At 54.8% G+C, this 20,724-nt stretch overlaps 8 protein-coding genes across 8 annotated transcripts; all 8 read right to left on the reverse strand.

The window, feature by feature from the left end:
• Positions 1 to 948: 948 nt before the first annotated feature.
• LMJF_27_2290 (putative acyl-CoA oxidase) lies at positions 949 to 3,108 on the reverse strand (the record flags this gene model as incomplete). The annotated part of the gene is made up of 1 exon (XM_003721990.1): positions 949 to 3,108. The coding sequence occupies one exon, from the start codon at positions 3,106 to 3,108 to the stop codon at positions 949 to 951; it is 2,160 nt and encodes a 719-aa protein (XP_003722038.1).
• A 1,312-nt stretch (positions 3,109 to 4,420) lies between these two features.
• Positions 4,421 to 6,523, reverse strand: LMJF_27_2300 (transcription elongation regulator-like protein; the record flags this gene model as incomplete). The annotated part of the gene is made up of 1 exon (XM_003721991.1): positions 4,421 to 6,523. One exon carries the CDS (start codon positions 6,521 to 6,523, stop codon positions 4,421 to 4,423), a length of 2,103 nt encoding a protein of 700 aa, XP_003722039.1.
• An 838-nt stretch (positions 6,524 to 7,361) lies between these two features.
• LMJF_27_2305 (conserved hypothetical protein) lies at positions 7,362 to 7,910 on the reverse strand (the record flags this gene model as incomplete). The annotated part of the gene is made up of 1 exon (XM_003721992.1): positions 7,362 to 7,910. The coding sequence occupies one exon, from the start codon at positions 7,908 to 7,910 to the stop codon at positions 7,362 to 7,364; it is 549 nt and encodes a 182-aa protein (XP_003722040.1).
• Positions 7,911 to 8,492: 582 nt separating this feature from the next.
• Positions 8,493 to 9,236, reverse strand: LMJF_27_2310 (conserved hypothetical protein; the record flags this gene model as incomplete). Its single annotated transcript, XM_003721993.1, has 1 exon — positions 8,493 to 9,236. The coding sequence occupies one exon, from the start codon at positions 9,234 to 9,236 to the stop codon at positions 8,493 to 8,495; it is 744 nt and encodes a 247-aa protein (XP_003722041.1).
• An 872-nt stretch (positions 9,237 to 10,108) lies between these two features.
• Positions 10,109 to 11,053, reverse strand: LMJF_27_2320 (protein phosphatase-like protein; the record flags this gene model as incomplete). The annotated part of the gene is made up of 1 exon (XM_003721994.1): positions 10,109 to 11,053. The coding sequence occupies one exon, from the start codon at positions 11,051 to 11,053 to the stop codon at positions 10,109 to 10,111; it is 945 nt and encodes a 314-aa protein (XP_003722042.1).
• A 575-nt stretch (positions 11,054 to 11,628) lies between these two features.
• Positions 11,629 to 12,807, reverse strand: LMJF_27_2330 (putative GTP binding protein; the record flags this gene model as incomplete). The annotated part of the gene is made up of 1 exon (XM_003721995.1): positions 11,629 to 12,807. One exon carries the CDS (start codon positions 12,805 to 12,807, stop codon positions 11,629 to 11,631), a length of 1,179 nt encoding a protein of 392 aa, XP_003722043.1.
• Positions 12,808 to 13,189: 382 nt separating this feature from the next.
• LMJF_27_2335 (conserved hypothetical protein) lies at positions 13,190 to 13,672 on the reverse strand (the record flags this gene model as incomplete). Its single annotated transcript, XM_003721996.1, has 1 exon — positions 13,190 to 13,672. The coding sequence occupies one exon, from the start codon at positions 13,670 to 13,672 to the stop codon at positions 13,190 to 13,192; it is 483 nt and encodes a 160-aa protein (XP_003722044.1).
• Positions 13,673 to 13,984: 312 nt separating this feature from the next.
• On the reverse strand, positions 13,985 to 15,235 carry LMJF_27_2337 (hypothetical protein; the record flags this gene model as incomplete). The annotated part of the gene is made up of 1 exon (XM_003721997.1): positions 13,985 to 15,235. The coding sequence occupies one exon, from the start codon at positions 15,233 to 15,235 to the stop codon at positions 13,985 to 13,987; it is 1,251 nt and encodes a 416-aa protein (XP_003722045.1).
• Positions 15,236 to 20,724: the final 5,489 nt, after the last annotated feature.

Below are 20,724 nucleotides of genomic sequence, written 5' to 3' on the forward strand. Positions count from 1 at the left end.
AGAGAGGCGGGCAAAGAGGAGAAGGAAAAGGGGGCCGCGCTGTCGTCCTCGTTCTATTCGTAACCCCAAAGGTTCCCCTCTCACTCTCTCGCTTCCCTTCTGTGCTACCGGCGCAAGCCCACGCGTGTGTGCACACCGACGGAGAACGATTTACAAACCGTCTCCCGGTGTCAGAGTCGCAGTGTGGGGAGAAATGCATGGGCAAAGGCGGCGAACACGCATGCGGGTTGTTGTTTCTTTTCGTCCCTCGGTCTATAGCGCCACGGTGGGCCACACGCACGGGAGAGAAAGTCGATAAGAAACAAAGAAGGGAAGGGTACGCTGAGAAGAAGAATAGAAAAGTGATAGCGAAAAAGAGAGGTGCATGTGCCGCTATGATGCACATCAACTCATTAAGCGATCCGTGTCAGCCCCATCTGACCTTCACTCACCACCTACCGACTTAAGCTATCTCCATCACACTCTGTGACGAGAACCTGCAAGTCGCTAGGTGCCTGGACAGGAAAAGAAGCACAAGTGAGTAGCAAATCAAGAGAGACCTCGTTCTCACTCTCTCGTGTCCGATGCTATGCCCGTGGCTGCGACTGCGCTCTGAGTCCTGCTTTCCTCCTCTTGGCCCTTATGTTGTGCAGGCCTCTGTGATAGCGCCGCGCCAGGCAGCAACGAAATTCGCTTCACAACACAGAAGACCAAAACGCTTCATCCTGTTCAAGTGGTGCATACGCGAGACAGACGCAAAGGCAACAATGGAAAGGCAAGGAGAACACGACACACAACTCCCCATCCCCCAGCCTATGGCATCCAAAGTATACGCACACGCACACACACACACACACAAACATGTGATGATTGGCACGATTTTGATGCACTCCGGCGCACCTGATTGATACACACCCATGCCCACACGCAACTCGAGCTCATGAGAACCCAAATGACACAGCGACGCTGCTATGGCGCCTTGCGGCGCGCGTACGACGGCTCGTCGGCAAGACCGTGGAACAAGTCGAACTCCTCCGGCGACTCACGTATCGCCTCCTGCGCCGCCTTGGCACTTTCGGCCCCGCGGCGGCCCTTGGAAGACGAGGCGTTCGCGGCGTCACGCAGGGTCAGTCGATCCCCGCGCTCAATGTGCGTGTTCGTTCCTGGGATGGTCCAGTACGCCTCCATGTGCGTCGCCGAGCGGCACGGCGCACGAGCGAACTCTGGCACCTGCATCGCTTCCACGAGATGCACACACTGCGGCGCGAGCACTGTCACGATGTTGTCGATATGGCTTGCGAGGGTCTCTGCCTTGCCTGGGCTCAGCATCTTCGACGACAGCAAAAAGTCCAACCGGTCCATCTGCCGCGTCAAGGCGTATATCCAGGCAATGTCGCGCAGGATCTTGCGTCCACGCGGGTCGCTGCACCTCTCCGTCTCCTTCATCATCACATCAAGGTAGTACACCTCCATGAACGCCTCACCGCAGTGCACGACGGTGCGGTGGCGGAACACCACCCAGTCATACCACTCATGCTCACTGCCGCCTTTTCGCCGCTCTAGCTCGCGCGACTGCCGCAGACGTTTCTTGAGACTGTAGTGCTTGTGGCTGAAGAAGATCAGATGGCGTCCGAGATCAGCAATGCGAGGCGAGTACAGTGGGTTCTTCAAAAAGCGATTGAGCGCTGGAAACACCGGCTGCAGAAGACTTGTCAGCCACCAGCCCCAGTGTGTTGTGCCGATGTTCTTAGTGACCGACCGGAAGGCGACCTCGCGAATCAAGGCAGAGGTATCCAGGCCCTCTTGCCGGAGATGCACAAGAGTCACAGCAGCATATTTGCCTGTGCTGGCGAAAGAGCCGTGCAGACCCATCGTCTTGTCGGCAAACGTCTGTAAGTCGAGCAGGTTCTCCTGTAGGAAGTAAACCGTGCCGGCGAGGCGCATGTGGTCCTCGTACGACGGCGACCCGGAAGGGTCCGTGAAAACTGGCAGGAGTCGCTGCCACGCAACCAGGTACACATACGACTTCGCCACCATGCTCACAAGCGGTGATTGGATGTGCTGGAGGCCCAGAAAGGGGTAGTTGCGGCGATAGTCAGGCCCCACTACGTACTTGTCGGCCGTGTAGGTGACCACGTCAGCAAGGAGCTTCTTCGTCACGCCAATGTAAATGGCGCCGGTGGCGATGCGGCGGCGGGTGCGCAGCACCTCTGTTGCTGGTTCCTGACTCTCCTGTCCAGCCACATACCCCACCTTTGACTCGCTCGTGATGCAGTACGGGTTCAGCAAGTGATCGCTCGGGATTCGTACGTCCTCGAAGTGCAGCACGGCCACGCCACAGCCAGCCATGGTGGTGTTCTCGCCCGTGATAGGGCGCACCGATATACCACGACGAAGTTGCCCCGACGCATTGAGCATGTCACCTTCTCGAAGTTGGACCAAAAAGAGGTGTGTGCCGTTGTGCTCCTTTTTGTTGAGGGTGAGGGTGGCGCTCACCACAGCCCACTGCGCGCAGGCTGCAGCAACCACACCAAACTTGCCCGTGCCACGAAGCACAAAGCACCGCTCGTGCGCGTCGTAGCGCGCCTCCGTATTCAGCGGGGTGCCCTCCGCGATAAGCTCCTGCTCAGCAATGCAGCCAATAGTCGCGGCACTGTCAACACCCGCAAGTACGGCATCCCGTACACTCTTCTTCGCGTGCGTCGCCACTAGTCCGGCAAAGGTGTAGTGCTCAGCCGCCAGCACCGCCAGCACTGGGTTGGCCGCGGCAAGAGCTTCGTAGTAAGACGCCAGCCGTCGCGGTGTGGAGCGGACCTGCGCGAACGAGACAAGCTGCTGCCGGCACAGCGACCGCAATGTCTGGAGTATCTGGGGTAGCTGCAGTGCTGTGCCTTCCTCCCGCTGGGTGAAGTTCGAAGGGGAAGGTGGAAGCACCTTTGCCAGCGCCTCGCGTACGTCCTCCTTGAAGTCGACGTCGACGCCTTCGCAGATAAAGCGAAAGGTCGGTTCCTCGAAGGCAGCCTCGATCACGTAGCTCTCGCGAGTCGGGTTCACCTCGAACAAGCGCGGTTCCGTGCGTCGCGCAAAGTGACGGCGAGGAGCGAGATGGGCCGACAACCGCGCCGGCATACCACCGGCTGGGAAAAAGACGGAGCAAGAGGGCGTGAGGGGCATCCGCCTTGACAACCATCTGGACGACGACACTGCTGGGGGAGCACCGGCGATCATTACGGAGCACCCCGATCCGGAGCTTCGCATGTGGCGCATATTTTTTTCAGCACGCTGCGTGTGTGTGTGTGTGTGTGTGTGTGTGGCGTGAGCGCTGGGTGGGTTTATTGAAGAAGCAAGCAAGAGGGGGAGCAAGCCGGGGTAAGGATGTGCGGAAGTAGAATGGATGGGCTCAAGAACGGAAAGGCGCCCCGGAGTCACACAGCAGCCACACTCGAAACACGCCGTCATGCACGATGGCATCCTCCCTCTTCATGGTCGTGGGTGGGTGGGCGGGCGGGCTTACGCCGGAACACTTGACCGCTTCACTGTTTTTCGGTTCGTAAGATAGATATGGTGTCGGGGCGGTAAAACAAGCTCCAAAACCGTGTACCTGTCTCGCAACACGCACACAAACGAAAATAGCATACTTGTGAAGGCGCACTTTGCCACGGTGAGGCGCATTGCTTGTGGCCACAGGCACAGCTGTGTGCGCTCCCGTCTCGCTTCATTTTGTATAACAGCCACAGCCATTCGCTGTGATTTTCCTCTGCTTCTTTGGTTGTTACTGCTTAGCACACACACACAATCACAGCCCACGCGGGGGGAGTAAGATGTGCCCCAAGAACAGGAAAAAGAGGGAGAAGCCCGAGCAAAGCATACACAAACGCATGCGCTACAACCTCAGGCACATACACACACACACGCAAGTGGCTCACGTCATCGAAAGGGAAAAAAGAAAAAGAACGACCTCGATGCCTCCCATGCCTCTTCCCCGGTTCGACAAAAGTACACCAAGAGAGTTGCATAACCACAACTACAATGAAACACACACGCACGAGCATCAGCCAAAAAGAAGGAAAGGAGGTGAGGGAGTCAATGCCTCCCGAGGACCCTGCGCATACTTCGTTGCCCAAAACCAAACTTGGAAACCTAGTGCTTGCGCGCCTTGGTGTGTACAAGCCTTTCCACACACACCTCCGCCTACACACGACTGTGCACATGAGTGTGCTTCACTGCGCGCGCAGACACACGCACAGGGGGCGGTAGCACTTACGCAATCTCAGTGCGCTCCCTTTCACAGATGACAAGACGACTCGTGAGGGCATGCGCAGAGCTGCGGAGACCCTGGTGCCGTAGAAGGCACCAACACAAGAAACAAGCTACCATGCGATGAACACACAATGATAAAGAAACGTCTATTCCTGCGCCTGCTTGCTCACGCAAGAACCGCCTAAACCACCGCGGATGCATTGATGTCCATCATCGAACTCTCATCCCACTGCTCCGAGTCTCGGCTCTGCCCAGCGGAGAGACGAACGGCAGCCGCAGCGTACTGACCTGCACTCGTTCCCGTCGCCGCCTCCTGCGTCGGCGCAGCGCGTCGAGTCGTCTTGCGGCCGCCGATGAGGAGCACGCACTCTGCCTTCAGCGCCACTATGTTCGCGTGGAGCGGCGATGCGCGACAGCGCACAAAGATGGTCCGGTGGAAGATGTGCTCGATACGGCCTGTCTGCCCCTCAAGACCGATCGGCGTCCAGGGGTGCTTCTGGATGTGCACCTCCGCGCCTCGAGAAAGCGTGTTTTCGCGGCAGTCTGTCGTCTGGCGTGTGTCACGCCCTACCGCGTTCACCTGCGCGTACGACAACGTGCGCACGTCGTTATTCTCCGTCAGCACATCCACATCGTTGCGGTTCAGGCGCACGATGCAGCCAACACAATTGGGCTCCGTGATGGAGACGAGATCAAACACCTGCCACACGCCCTTCGAGTGCACCGAGACACTACCCAGCTTGCTCTGGTGGCAGTCGTTCGCCTCGACCTTAAGCTCCGCCCCAACGGCGGCGCGGTCCGGGAACAACAACACGATACTGCCCCAGGACTTGACTACGGTGCCGGACTCACCAGCGTGTTCACCACGCTCCACTACGACGTGCGCGCCTTCGGAGAAGTGCTTCGTGCACGCGCTAAGCTCTACCTGCACCTTGATGGGCTGCACGCGGCCAGGCACTGTGCAGGTGAGCACGGCGGTGTTCGTGTTGGTGAACACGTTTTCCACCACTCCGATAGTGTTGCGCAGCTGTCCTGTCGTCACACGAACGGAGTCACCAATGCTGATGTGTGGCACCTGTGCAGCCGCCTCTGCTGCCTTGAGGGCCCGCTCCACCTTCTCGCGCTGATCGTTGTAGAATCGAGCGAGCTCCTCCGTACTGGGCTGCTCCAGCTGCGCTCCCGATATGACCATGCGCGTCGAAACAGTCTTGAGGAGATACCCCTCCCGATCAAAGTGCAGATCGCCCCAAATGTATGAGTTTTCCATTTCTCGAACCCCTACGGCCTGCCGCGGTGTGAAGAAGCGAGGCTCAAGTCGTTTCGTCGCCTTATTGAACGGCTTTTGCACAAAGTCCTCGCGAGGAACCACCTTGCACGTAATGTGGACACCGTCCGGGTGCAGCGCCGTTACCTGAGCAAGGTCTCCCCGATAAAAGCGCTGGCGCAGGCGCACGTAGTCGCCAACACGAACCTTCTGCGTGGATGGACGCGTCTCCATTGTCTGCAGAAGCTCCTTCGGGTCGACCACGGCGATGTTGAAACGGAAGACGCCATCGAGTCCGTTGAGCACGTTCTCCACGAAGCGCTTGCGACTTGCCTCAACGTAGATGTACTCCTTCACGTGATCCAGAGCGAAGACGGAGATAATGCCGAGGTCCACCTTCTTGCGTTCATAGTTACGCCCAACACGGTAGGCGTAGCACTTGTTCACAATGCGCGTCACTAGAACGCGTGACATGCGAGGGCGACACTTGACAGCAAACACCTTCGGGTCGTCCTCGCGTGGCAGAAACTGCGAGGCGAGGCGACGCGAGGACAAGTCACTGCGTGTCAGTAGTTCGTCTTCGTGATCACCATGCATGCGGTAGTGTCTGTCAGCCTCTTCGTAGTAGCGAGCCATTTCTTCAACGGTCTTCTTTTCATCGCCTTCGTGGAACAGGTAGCGCTGAGGATAATCACCGTAGTGGATGCCCTCGACCTCCTCGTCTTCATCGACGAAGTCTGTCTCAGAAAGCTCGTCTTCGCTATCGGAGTCACCGCTCTCCGCAGCATCTAGAACGTACTTGGACTTGACGCGCTCGTCATCGGAGGACCCGGCATTGCCCTCCTCCCCACGTGGCCGCTTCTTGTCTCTTTTGTGCTTCCTGTGCTTCCTGTGCTTCTTGTGCTTCCTCGGCTTGTCGCTCTCCTGTTCTCCCACCACGGCCTCGGCGGCCTCACTCACAACGGGCGCATCCGACGCCAGCAAGTCCGCCAGCTCGTCATAGTTCACCTCCTCCGCCATGCTATCTGCGGCAAGTATGCGTATAATCCAGCCGTTACCCTCTCTTTCTGGGGACACACGTCCGAGTGTGTGTGCGTGTGTTGTTTGGGTGTCTGCAAAGAGAAGAGGGAATCTGCTCGTCCGGAACTGGGGCAAAGGAGAAGAGAGAGAGAGCTGCCGGAAAGACGCCCCGCTTACCAAGCTACCGTCCTTCTCGTGCGTCCTATTCAAGGATAAACCACACACGCAGAAGCAAAAAAAAAAAGAAATAGAACACAACCCCGGGAGTTGGTTCTGTCAAAAAAGGGGGGAGGATGGAACAAGAGAGGAAAAGAGAGTGGAATGAAAAGAAAGGGAGATGAGCTGAGAGACATAGACTGAAACGGATACACGAATGAAAAACCCCGACATACACACACGCATCATCTGTTCCCCACCCCCAAGTCTGGGTTCATCCGGTGTTCGCGTTGTTGTTTGCATGCTTCCTTCAAGCGGCAGCTGAAATGAACCGCGACAAATGCAGTGGACGGTGTGTGCGACTCCAAGATGATAGATCCGCGCGTCTGCACTCGAGTCTCGGTCGCTGCCTTCGTCTTTCCCTCCTCCTCCTAATGCTGCTCTTGCCACTCGGTGAAAGCTCAGAAGGGTCTCGGGCGTCCCTTCTTCCTGTTTTCGATGAAAGAAGCAGGTGGGGTACGCGAGGAGAACGTGCTTCAGTGCCACTTGTACAAGGGGCAGAAAGAAGGCCGTCCCTGCTTCTATGTACATCGCGTCATCGAAAAGAAACAGCTCTACCGTGGCGGATCAGGGGGGAACGAGGGGATGTAATACGAGGCGAGAGTTAACGGAACTGCGGCCTTCACAGCTCCACTTTTGCAACAAGTTGCGCCGCGTTACCGTTGGTGAAGGTGCCGTGCCATCGCTTGCCTGTGCAGTCTACATAGACCCCGAGCCCGTGCATTTGGTTTCGGCACCACTCCCCTTCATAATACGAGCCATCCGCCCACATGTAGCGCCCCGTCCCGTGAAATTCGTTGCGTGCAAACTCCCCCGTGTAACGACCACCGCTGGGAAGCGATAGAACCCCCGTTCCCTCCATCAGGCCATTGCGCCACTCCCCTTCGTAGCGGGCAGAGGACGAATCGGCGAGGATGCCATAGCCGTGCATGTATGCATTCAGTGTCGCGGGCGCAGATGAAGATGCAGCCGTTGCCGCAGCAGCAGCGCCACCGGCGGCACCGTGCTTCTTCGCTGCGGTAGAAAGGGATGAGGTCGCAGACCCCGCAGATACCGCCTCCGCATTAGCGTCGTGCTTGATTCCGTACTTGCCCTCATACAAACTCCCGTCTGAGTAGCGAAACGTGTCTGCTAGCACCTCGCCTTGGTCCTCTTTTCTTTTGGGCGGCATTCGCAGCGCTCACTCTCGTCTTTTCGCGAGGGAAGCGACAATAAGGGTACGAACGCAGGGACAAGCGTTTGATTTAAAAGCTGTGTTTGTAAAACAGCAGTAGCAGCACCTCCGCTAAAGAATCGCGAGTCCCACTGTGTTACTGTGCCTAAGATCCAGTAAACCGATAAAGAGAAGGAAGCAGAGGTAGAGAGAGTTGTCGGAGAGAAAGTGGTGGTGGACGTCTCACATGCGGAAAGCAGTTTCGGCAGCGGCGGTGACATTCACAATTCACTCGTGCGCGCCGTCGCAGATATGGCGTCCACGGGCGCAGAAGAGAAGATGCTGACTTGTGCGCGCCGCCAGAGACGTCACTGAAGTTGAAAGGCACGTCATGAGACAAAAAATAAAAGAAGTGCAGCGGAGAGGGAAGATGAAGTAGTGACCGAGTGACGCATGTGGTATCGGCCCCTTTGTAAAGCTGTTGTTTCTGCTCTCTTCTTCTGTTGCGCGGCGAGATGGAGCAATCTTGCACGCGTGCGCAGGAGAGCTCTTCGGTACCTAACTTGTGTTCTTGATAATAACAAAAGTATGTGTTTGTGGTCAGCGCAGCGTGCAGAACGTCATGTAGGTGCTTGCACGGACGCGCAGGCAGTACAGCACCATCACCGTAGTTAAAAGAAAGTGCACCATGAGTAGCAGAGAAACAAAGGGTTGTAGAAAGAGCAGCACAACGTTTGGCCACAGAAGAAGATGCACGGCGATCGTGACCGAATAAATGCCGCGCTTAAAGAGCAAGATAAGTGCCCCAATATCTGTCACCAACACTAGAACGCAGCACGCCGCTATCAAAGCCTTTTCTGGCGTGTACGTTGTGAGGCTCACCACGAGCAACGCGATGTCTGCCAAAAACACAGCAGATGGCATCAAAAAGGCTAATTGCAGCGGAAGGGGCAAGATCGTCCCAATCACCAGTGGCTGTTGTCGGTGCACGCGATCTCTGTCGTGGGAGGGAACACTCGGCGGCTCAGGACAGTCTACGAAAAACAAGTCTTCTTCACAGCGCCCCACGGCGTCGGCGGGCCGTGGCGGTGCGAACGACACAACCTTCATTTTGCGCAAAGAAGGTGGCGGAATCGCGATCTTGCGCGCCATGTAGCGTGGCACGTGCGACTGCTGTTGGTTCTCGCCGCCTTTCACTTCGTAAAGGAGGATGGGTGCATCTGTGTTGTCGAGAGAATTACAGTGACTCACATCAGACGTGAAGTCGACTATGAGCCCCTGTGGAACAGGTCTTTTCCGGAACGTTCCCACGACGTTCCACTCAGATACTACACCTTGATCCATCGAAGCACCTTTTCAGTGAGAGTGCGCCGTTGTCTGCTTTCAGCTTGTGAGTATCGGTGCGTGTGTTAGCACAAAAGTAAAAGACGTACTTGCTTGGTTCGAGCAAACGAGAGAAAAAAGGAAACCGCCGCTGCTGATTGTGTGAAGGGCCGTTGCTTGCGTGCCGCGTTTCCTCCACTCTGTGTGTACCGTCGAGGAGGGGCAAGGTATCATAGGCAGCTGATATGTGTGGTATTGTTTGCCGATGTGAGAAGCAGTTGTGAAAGCCGAAGAATGGGGAAAACAGGCGAGGTTATAGGTGGCGACGGATAGACAAACTCCGTGATTCAGCGCGTCAGTTTTCCGAGCTTAGATATGAGGGCTTCGCTTCGCTGCTTTGAGTGAAGCAGCTGAAACGACGAGCAACAGCTTGCCCTTCATGGATCCGACAGCTCTTCAAGAGCAGCTTCTTGCAAGCCCTCCCAAAAGCAGCCCTCCCCTCTCCCGTGATTCTACGGTCTCCACAAAAGGGAGAAGCAGTGCGGGGAAAAAGCATGCACGAGACAGGCGAGCGGTGAGTTTGGTGGGAGCCGGGGGGGGGGGGGGGGGCATTTTTCTTCTCGATAGAAAACAAGCAAGCACGTCATGAGAGGCGTGTGGTGCAGCAACAAACGCTGCCAAAACAAAGAAAAAAAACAACCGCAACAAGGTGAGCAAGAGAGGGGGAACGAGGGAAAGAAAGGGAGAACAGCGCAGTCTCCACCGAGCACTTTCGATGGTGCTGAACTATGGCATAATGAGCGGTACCAGCTCTATCTTTTGGCATCCCCTTTGCTTTGGTTTCTCGCTTGTTTGTGTCCGCCATAGGGTGTGTACGTACGTGCTCTTGCAGATCACTCCGCAGAGAACTTACTCTCCACCTTCTTCAAGAACAAGCTCTTGAACTGGAGAATGATTATAGTCATGTTATCGGTGCCGTAGGAGGTGGGTGTAGACGCGAGACACGCGTTCATGAGCCGCTCACATGCTAAAGATATGTCGCCATGGTCGGCAACTTCGTTGCGCACAAACTCGACCGCCTTTTCATTTGTCATCATGTCCCAGATGCCATCGCACGCGACGATGACAAACTCATCGTGCGGAGTCAGCTCGGTGTGGAACACGTCTGGGGTCACCGTGATGGCCATCTGCTCTGGCCTGAGACTCATGTCCTTGAACGCATAGTCGCCGAAGGCCCGGCTGAGAGACAGGATACCGTTAACTCGTCCAGCCTGCACAAACCCTCCTGCCTTCATGATGCGCTCTCGCTCGGCAGGGTTGGTGGGCTTGTGGTCCTCGCTGAGCGCTATGGCCTCGCCATTCCGGCACAACACCGCCCGTGAATCGCCGGTGTTGGCGCAGTACAAATGGTTTTGGATTATTAAAACGCAGTTGCCCGTGCAGCCGCTCAGCTCGTTTGGCATGGCTTTGTGAAGAGCAACGTCGCCTGTGCAGTAAGCGTCCTTCAGCGCCTTCTCGAAGTTCCCCTTCTTGAACGCATCGGTTGACGTGAGCCAGTCGCGGATGTTTGCGGCGCACGACTGTGCAAACTTGCTACCACAGTGGCCATCGAAGACCGCGGCGATCGCGCAGTCTTCGTCGCGAATGTTTCCTGGCATGTTGGGAAGTGAGAGGTAGACAGCGTGAGCGTCCTCCATCGTGCTTCGCCACCCCTGCATGCTACTCGCACCGGCACGTATTTTATCATCCTCCATCAGAATAGAGTATTTGTCGCGCACAGGAGAGATGAGGACAGTTTGCGTGTTGCCCTTGAGGGCGTTCAACCCTTTTAGAGGCATGCCTTTTGTTTTCTTCGCGTGTCGAGGGATGATGAACGAGAGGGAAAACACTTGTGATTCTAGGCGGCCTAGGCGCAGAACGCGACGTATGGTTCTGGCCCTCTCAGAAAAGCCTGCTAATTCTGCACGCTTGTAGCGGCAACTGATCGGTTTCAGGAAAATGAGAATCCACCACACGTTAGCGCAGAGAGCAAAGGACGAGAGTAGAGCTGTAGGTCTCGTGTGTAAAACGCAGCTTTCTTCCTGAGCACCGCAAACGCCGCAAGCAACATCGACTACGTGTAACTGGCACATGATCATAGATGTGTATACGCAACGCGGAGGCGCACAGCCTCCACAAAACGGCTTTGGAGGTTCGCGTACACTCGCAAAGGGGTCTTCTTTGCCTTGTCAGGTTTTGGGGGGCTCTTTTCTCCACTGGAATCACCAAAAGATCTGGGGCACACACTTCGAAAAGGCGTAAAGGTAGCGCAGCTCCTCCACCAGGTCGTACCACGTTCACTTAATTAAGTTTCACTTTTCTTACAGGGAAGAGAACAAAAGGAAAAAGACCACTGAGATACCGGATGCGTAGATCACTTCTTTCCACCCTTCGCCGCGTTGAACTTGAAGAAAATGATGTCACCATCCTGCACCTCGTAGTTCCGCCCCTGCTGATGCTGCTTGCCCTCGTCGCGGCAAGCGGCCTCACTCTCCAGCCGGTCAAAGTCAGCCCATTCAATCACCTCTGCGCAGATGAAACCCTTCTCCATGTCAGTGTGAATCTTGCCAGCTGCCTGCGGCGCCTTGGTTCCACGCTGGATAGTCCAACACTTCACTTCATCAGCGCCGGCGGTGAAGTAGTGGATAAAGTTGATGATGCTGTACGCCGTCTTGACGATCTTGTGGATCTGTGACCTGGTCTTCTTCTCCTCACAGTACTTATCCACCTCGTCTGGAGACATGGCGACAAAGGCCGTCTCCAGCTCCGCCGAAAACGGGATCATGGGCTCACCAGTGTGCTCGTCGATCCAGTCCTTGAGCTTCTTCAGCCATTTGTTGCGCTGCCGTATATAATCGTCCTCGGACATGTTCACCAAGAACATGGCCGGCTTTGCGGTCAAAAGCTGAATTGTGTTGAGAAAGTCGATCTCCTTACCGTTCCACTGGCAACAGCGCACTTGCTTGCCTTCCTCCAGCACCCCCTTCACCTTGTGCAACGTCTCGAGGTCGCCCTTCTTCGACTTGTCGAGACCACGGTTGACAATGGGCGTCAGCTTGTCAATAAGACTGTTGACACACTGCAAATCTTTCATGACAAGCTCGGAGAGAATGATCTCCAGATCTCGAATGGGGTCTAAGTCGCCCTCCACGTGCGTAATCTCCACCTCCTCAAAGACGCGCACCATGTGGATGATGCCATCGCACGAGCTGATGTGAGACAGAAAGTTGTTACCAAGACCCTCACCGTTGCTCGCACCACGCACAAGACCAGCAATATCGCAAATGTGTACTTGCGCAGGCACAATGGACGCCGGCTTGTGGATACGCACCAGCTTATCGAAACGGTCATCTGGAATGTTGATATCGGCGGTGTTGGGATCAATGGTGCAGAACGGACGGTTCTCTGCCGGAACACCTTTCTTGGAAAGGACATTAAAGAACGTCGACTTGCCCACGTTGGGAAGACCAACGATGCCGACCTTCAGGTTGCTGCCAGGACGGCCAAGCAACACGGTCTTGGACTCCACCTTCTCTTGCTTCTTTGGTGGCATTGAGACAAGGGTGTACAACAGAATGTGGCTGTTGTTCTCTTGTTGTGGTGCAGAAATGACTTGAAGCGTGGAAGAAAAGTAGCTAGCAGGAAAAAGAGAGGCACCGTTTCAAGGAGTGGATGGAGAAGCGGGTATTAGGTAAAAGGTGCAGAGGAGGCAGATTAGGCAAAGACGCATGAACAAAAAGATGCCGCCGAGAAGGGTAATCAAGAATATAGTGACAGCCTCCCCTTGTTACCAGCTGCGAACAAGTGCCGCTATGCAGTACCAAAAGATCGTGTGTTTGCAGCTCATCCGGTGTTAGCTTTGAGACGCAGCAGAGAGCCAAGCCGCGATTTGATCAAGAATAGTAGTAGCCGCTCGAAGTTGAAGTACACGGCAATCACAGAATGATTCTTGTTTCATTTCTGGGAGCGCCAATCGGCTGAGGGTCGTGGTGCTGGGTGTGAGCGCACGAGCATCCGCAGCGCTGCCCGCTGATGAGCGCACGCAACTGCTCTAGCTCCCTCTTCTTTCTCGCAATGACCAATCCATTTTCCTCCAATGCCTCACGAAAAACTGCATCATCGTCCTCTTCCTCCACACCTCCATCAGAGAGCTCGATCATCGATGCGGCAACGCCACCCTCCTCCTCTGCAGAACGACTCTCTCGCTGCTCTTTTAAGTAGGCGGCAATCTCATTGTTGCTCTTTTGAAGTAGTTCGATATAATCTTCTGTTTCTTCGATTTCAAGGTGAACAAGTTCCAAGTTCACCGCTCTATCTGGTGGTACCGTTCCGCTTGTCATTCTGGAACCTGTAGACCGGTGAATCATGTAAACACCTGGGAGAACCATATCCCCCCAGTCATGATTGCTTTGACTCATGACTAAAGCGTGTAGTCTTATCAGTTGTGACACAATGTGTGAAGGGTGTGAAGAGCAACAACCTTTGTCACTCAGAACCAACAGCACGCACAATACAGACCAAGGATGTGGGAATATGATAATGATACAGCGCAAGCAAAATTGGGAAAGAATGAACCGTGAGTAAAAGTGTAGGTATGAATCTAGGCCGTAAGGCTCTGTGAGTCCAGACCATCCTTGCGAGGCCCACCACTCGACTGAGAGGCCAATCACATTCTCTCATAAATACTATTAAAACGGATATTTTAGATTGTGAATCCCTGCTTGTTCGTTTTACATAAGAACACGGCACAGCTGACATACTGTGTCAAGAGTACGCAATGAAGTTTCGTAGTTCATTACACACACTACATTTTCACCTCCTTCGTTCCCCCCGCCATCTGCACACCCGCAGAGCAGGGCTGCGATAAAACTATTCCGGAGCAGGAACGCCTCGATGTCACCGCCGGTTCCAAATCCCTCGGTTCCCAAAATTTTGCTGTTTACTTCGCGGAGGACCGGTTTCTTCACAGCACCATAGGAGGAGCTCTGTATTGATCCTGTACTCCCTCTAGCATTCTTGGAGCGGTTTCTTATACGCAGTTTGAGGGTCAGACCAAATTGATGCTGCGTGGTGGTTGCCCAGCATCTCCACGACGCTTGACTGGGCTTTGCTCTTATGAAAAAGAACCAGTCGCTAAAGTTCTCAAAGACTGTCCATCGAAGCGTTTCCTCCGATGCATCTACAGTCCTGCGTCCAAGTCGCTCAAGAAACAAGACTTTCCGCCTCCTAAAAGTTTCTTTCAGCTGCTTATTAATACCCTGCTGCACGAAAACAACTTGTACACCTGATTCGGTCAAGCACGCCTCCAAGTGTTTTGCATGACAGCAATCGTCTAATCGTCTGACGCAGCATGATCGAAAGCACTTTCGCTTTTGGATCATTTGTGTGCAGAAAATAACTACATCCTTGCTTTCTGCGCACTCGGGCAGAACAAAATCGAGCTCCGGGGTTTGCAAATCACGCTCGCCCTGAAGAGTAGCGCTGTAAGCGACGGCGGCTTCAACAGCTCGAATCTCTCTGCGTAAATCCTTTACAGAATTTGATAAGGAGCTCGTTGGAGTCATGCCTTTATTGTGTGGCCTAGCAGCTTCAGGGGGGAGGCTAAGTGAGCTAAGTACCTTGCTGTCGCGATCGTCAACACCAAAGCGGTTTACTCGCAATGATAGTGGCAAAATTCGTCTCATGCGCTCGCACTGCCAGTACAGCTTGCCAACATCTGCCTTCCTCTCCAACAGCAGGCTGCAAAGCAGCCAGGACCCGATGAGTTGTTCTCTTCTTGTTTCCGCCTCCACAGAAGCATAAGCCACCACTTTCAAAAAGGCGAGCAAGGTCGCAGTCTGCTCACTTCTGCTGCGCTGCCAATACTTGATGAAAGTGTCGACATCATCAACAAAGGTCCTCGACTCTGTAAAAAACACGGGACGAGCTTGCATGCGGACACGGCAGAAGCTGCTAAGAGTCAACAGCAAGTCAGTGTCCATGATCCCCTGACGGCCTGACAAACTAGTGTGCCCGGCCGCTTTCAGTGTGTTGCAAGTGAAGCCGCAGAGAAAGTGGAGAGGTCTTAGAGAATCGACCCATGATGCGAGACTACTCGATCAAGAACTTCAAGCTTTAGCCACGCCTTACGATGGTGTTTGATGATGACAGAGGGGTTTAGTCTCTAGAACAGCTGTTCCTCCAGGCAGCCTCGCTGCGCAGGCAAGATGCGTGGGTGGCTTTTCTCTGACTAGAGAATCAATGTTATCAATATTTTCGGTCCTCACCCTCCGGATGTCACACAAGGAAAGCGTCCAGCACACCACCTTGGCGAAGATGAAAAGATCGGTGTTTTTCGACAGAGAGTCGCCACTCAGCAGTGTGGCAGCGTGGAGACTCACGCCCAGAGATATACGCCGGCTGGTTCGCCACCACCAGCAGCAATCCGGATGACCCTGCCACAGTTTATCTGAAAACCAGCAGCTGCTTGGATCTTCTTGTGCTGCCGCCTTCTCGAAAGAGTAGGGACGATGACGGAACGCACGATCCGCCTCCACCCACCCACAAACGCGGACACCCCATAGGCCTGCCAGGAGGGCTCGTGAACCACCAGCTGGCCAATACCAAGGTGGTCTCTTCCGAGAACGACTTCTTAGAGGAGCAGCGGACCTAAATGATATGAAGGAAAGTGATACCGCTCTTATTCACCAAACACGAACCGGTTCCGAGAGCAAGCCCTGCGATGTAAACAAGGAAAAGCTCAAAAGCTGAAAAGCGGAGAACCCACTGGTCCCACCGGGCTCTCACGAGCACCGCCACCCCCACCGCAAACGAAAAAAGGAAGGCTTGACTACAGTCTTTTACACCCGGGAAAAAGAGCACACCCTGAAATGGCTCATTAACCAGCCACACCCACCTTTGCCTCCATGGAATTTTATTGGATTCACCGCTTACCCCTTTCACCTCCAAAGTTATCCTTTCATTTCCTTCACCTCACTGGAAACCAACAAGCACCACATTCCCGATCACAACCCACCAATATTGATGCGCCACCTGAACGCAGACCCCCTGCGTTTCTCATCACCCCCCCCCCTTTCGCCCCACGCGTCACCCAATATCTTCTTAGCTGCCAAATGGATCCGACCAGATTAACCCCAGCACAACTTTGAACTGTTCGAATCCGCTTAGCCCCGCTTTACCGGGATCCCCTGGACACAGTTGAAATGGCACTCTTGCACTCACGTTCCTTTTCGAAAAATAACCCCCCTCACACAGATCACAAAAAAAAGAGTCCCAAGACAAGGCCAGAATAAGCACTCTTTTCGCACAGTATCAAAACTCACATGATTGGGGCGACCGGCGTGCACAACGCCAGGGTACGGCGACCCAGCATACAGGGGAAAAAGCAGCCATCCCCCCCAACGCCAAAGCACCTTCAGCACTGACAGCACCAAGCGCCCTCGGCCCCGGGGGGGGGGGCCAGAACCACCCACCGCCACCCACCCTGGCGGCCTGGCCCCGGACGGCGTTTTGCTGGGGCAACCTGCGGTCGCGAAGGCGCGCGTGCTATCCAGATGATTAGCATATTGTCAGCGCGACTCGGGCATACCTTACTTTGTCCCCAGCGCCCTCTGGCCGGGAGCGTTTTTAAGCCACGAGGGGTGCACCCGGTGACGGCAGGCAAAATTGGCGCACATGCAAAGTCACATGCGGACCAAGGTAGCGTTGTTTGAGGCGACACCTGCACCCAAATGGCTGAGGAGGCGCATTGTTGTGAGGCACCTGTTTCATGCCGCCTTTTCCTACCAAAAGCCCTGCAGCGCTGTTGGCGGCGCAGGGGCTGGCCAATGCTGGGGGGTAAAAGGGGCCCGTTGCCAAGACAATGTGCGCGGGCCCCCCTTTTCCCGAGCGCTGAAAGGGGATGATATTTAACGCTCTGACGATGAAAAAGTGACTACCCGGCTAAAGGTTTCTAGATGGCTGCATTTCAGCCATATTCTGCCAGATTGTTTGGCCAATTTGTTTGGGATTCTGCTGCTGCGGCTTTTCTAGAATAGCCCGGCCCCATATCAGGAACCATCCATTTTGGCAACGGCATTGCTTGTGGATCAGTCGAAACCCTCCTGTTGGTTTCATTGAAACGATCTTCTCAGTGTCCAAAAAACTCCAGTTGCATGGGTGTTTTCACCTAGAGGCCCACATCTGCTTTCCAGCGCCGTTGCATTTGTTTGGCTTTTCGACCCACAACGCCAGAGAGCAGAGCATGATGACATGCTTTTCGTCCAAACTTTTTTTTTTGGAACCCTTTTCGGGGGAAGAAGGAAACATTTTATTGGACTAAATATGTGTTTCGGCTATTTGTTGGCTTTTCTTTTCCCAAAAGAGGCCTTGATAAAACCGTCTTCTCGAATAGTTTCGCCCGCGCGAAAACGAAAGAAGCAGCTTGGCTGCGCAACGTCATCCAGCCAGGGGCCGTGACTCTTGTTACGGACGGAAGCTGTAGAGACTTGACTTTCCAAAGGTGTTTCAAACTTTTTGATTGTTTTCCTTGCGGCAAGGCTTCCTTGCTCTGGCTTCATATTTTCTGCCTAGCGAAGCTGGCGGGCAAGGCGGCATGTTGGCCCCAGCCGTTTTGTCATCGAAATGGCGTTTTCTCGTGCTGCATTTCGACCTGCCATGAACCCCCTTAATCCCACAGGGCAACTGAAACCTAATCATGATTTTCGCCGGGCTTTGCGTGATCGGCTTGTTTTGGGGTGGCCGGCAAAGAAAGTCGGCTAGCCAAACATCCCGCCCGCAGCCCCCCCCCCCAAAAAAAAAAACGACCCGCCGCCCGTTTTAGCCACGCGGCCCGCCCCCAGGGGACGCGGCGGAAGCGGTTTGAAAAACCCGCCCAAACCGGGACCCATTTAAAATTAACGCAACACACACACACCAACGCATTTACGCACCACACGGGCAGCCACCGAGCAACCTTAACGACTTGGGGACAACACCGCTTGGTCACGGAATCGTGTTCGCAGTAAAAAAATATTTTTTCTCCACGCCGCCTTTTGCAGCAGAGCGCCTTCAAAAAGCCCCGCCGGCCCCAGAAGCCACGCGCGTCGTCCCGCGGCCGCTCGCCCCGTGCCGGCCGTCGCCGGGGCTCCCCGCATCGCCAACGGCCACCCCAGACGTTTTTGGCCGCAGGATGTTTGGGCGAAACGGGCGCGGGCATGATGGCTAACACCGGTGGTGCCGGTTGTCATTTTCCCCTTTTCCCCAGGCCACGGGGGGACCGACCGCCAGCAGCAGGGGCGATCCGGCATTGGCGAGGGTGGCGGGGCCACCTTGCCTTTTCAGATGTAGACGCCATATATTCTGTTAGCGTGCTGGGGCGTCCGTCGCCACTAGGACTGGCGAATCAGTGGTGTAAAAAAAACGACGCTGCTAGGCACAAGTGCCTTTTTTGAGGGTAGGGACGCTTTGCGCGCACAGTTGCGCCGAGAGGCGTGTAGATGTTGGGTCTGCAGGTTTCTTGCACCAGGAGAAAGCGAGGAGAACAATTTGGAGGAGGTGTGATTCTGGGCAAGCTCGTGCTCACCCGCAGGGTCTGGAAAAATTTATTTTCCAACACGCGGTAATGATCTGAATGCAAAGGGTGGCTGGCTGTTGGCTGGCGCCGTGTGCCCCGCACTGCTGCTGGTTTGGTCTATTTTTTTTTTGGTGTGTGTGTGTGTGTGTGTGTGTGTGTGTGGAAAGCTTTAGTAGCCGCGTACCGGGGTGAGGGGCGAAGAAAAGCATCCTTGTAGCGCACGGGGTGATTTCTAGGAAGGGGTCTTTTGAGATCGCCGCAGAGTATAACCACTTGAGCTGTACACGGGCCCCTCGACCTGCGACAGCCTAGCCCCGGTTTCAGATTTAGCCTCAGCCGGCCAATTGTGCGGGGTGCCACAGTGGAGCAATAGCAACAGTGCGCGCAGCATCCGATTCCAAAAGGCCTCTTATAATGACGGAAACGCTTTTTCTTATGTTCAGCAAGTTGCGGCGCACAACTGGCATTGCAGAGGTCTGGAAACACTAGCCATTAGGGTCTGGGTGGTGTGGGTGTTGGCGTCTGCATTGTGAGCGAATGGTTGTTCCACACGCCTGTAGCAGGATTGGCGCTCTGGCTAATAGCGGTGGCGACGGTGGGCGGTGGTCTGCTCGCTGTGATTTCCGGTGCTTTGCCGGGGTCTAGCGCGCTTTTGGGGGACCCCATGAAGTCCCCATGGTTCCCCGAACGGTGCCAACCTTAGCCTGCATTGTTCGAGGTGGGGGGCATTCTGGGAGGTGAAGGTGTGATGTTTCACTGTCTAGCATGTTTGGGCCACAGTGAGAGAGCTTCATCCTACCAGCGGCCAATGGGGTGTCTTAAAAGGTATGTGGGACAGCTTTGGCTCACGCTAAGCCTTGGAAGGGGGGGGGCAAACAATAGCATGGTGCCGCTCGGCTTTCGGCGCTCGCTCAAGTCTGACCGTTGGCCGCCGCCCTTTTACAGATACACAGCCGCACGCCCGTTCTAAGAATTCATCGGCACCCGTCAAAGAAGAGTTGATTCCCATTCACACTGTCTGTCAGATGGGTCTTCGATAGTATGCGGTTTATGAGTTCGTAGCGTTTTTCCGCCTGTGCGGTCTACGGCAACCAAAGCCTCTAGGCAAACTAGCGACGCTATTCAAAGCTTGGGTATATGTTTGCGGCAAAAAAGTGTTACTAAGCGGGTGGCTGTTCAGCGGCTGCGGGGGCAGCTTCCATGCGAAAAGAGGAAGAAGCCTGGGTGTGTCACAGCAAACGCACATTTCATACACAGTCAAGCGGGCACCATTACGTCTGCAGTATGCACGTTCATCTTTTCGGCGGCAGTACTATTCCCATTTGTTTCATCACTTGAAATAGCCGGTGGGCACCACAACTCTGATACCACACGGCCACTGCCACATCCCCAGGTTTCAATTACTTCACAAAGCCCTCTCACCACACGCATTTGCAAAGCCTATTGAGCCCAACCACTATCACCCTTTCCCCCACCCATGACCCCACGGCCATTTATTGGACCGGGAAAAAAGCAGGACACCGACCGCAACACAATGACAACACACACTCCGCGGCACCCCTTCCGGTATCTACACAAGGCGTGCGCATCAGTTGACGGTAAGTACCTTACATCAGCGTTCAGTACACCGCCACATGCACGAAACGATGGGATCCCTTAGATATGCCACACATCTTTTTCGCCACGCTCACAGCAAAATATTATAGATTTCTTCACAAAGCCAAAGATGTCTTGGTAGTTTCGCTTCCGCGAAGTACATAATCGTCCCTCGCGGTGGCCCCGCAGTGTTCTCCATGCTCTTCCCAGTTTCCCCTAAAGGCGTACCCTCCTCTTACAGAAAACTTGCAGCTGTTCATCAGTCCCGCAGCTCTCGGCCGCCTGTCAGCATAGTGACGGCGCGCCTCAACATCTACATTG

This window comes from Leishmania major, chromosome 27, assembly GCF_000002725.2.
Source record: "Leishmania major strain Friedlin complete genome, chromosome 27".
NCBI lineage: Eukaryota > Euglenozoa > Kinetoplastea > Trypanosomatida > Trypanosomatidae > Leishmania > Leishmania major.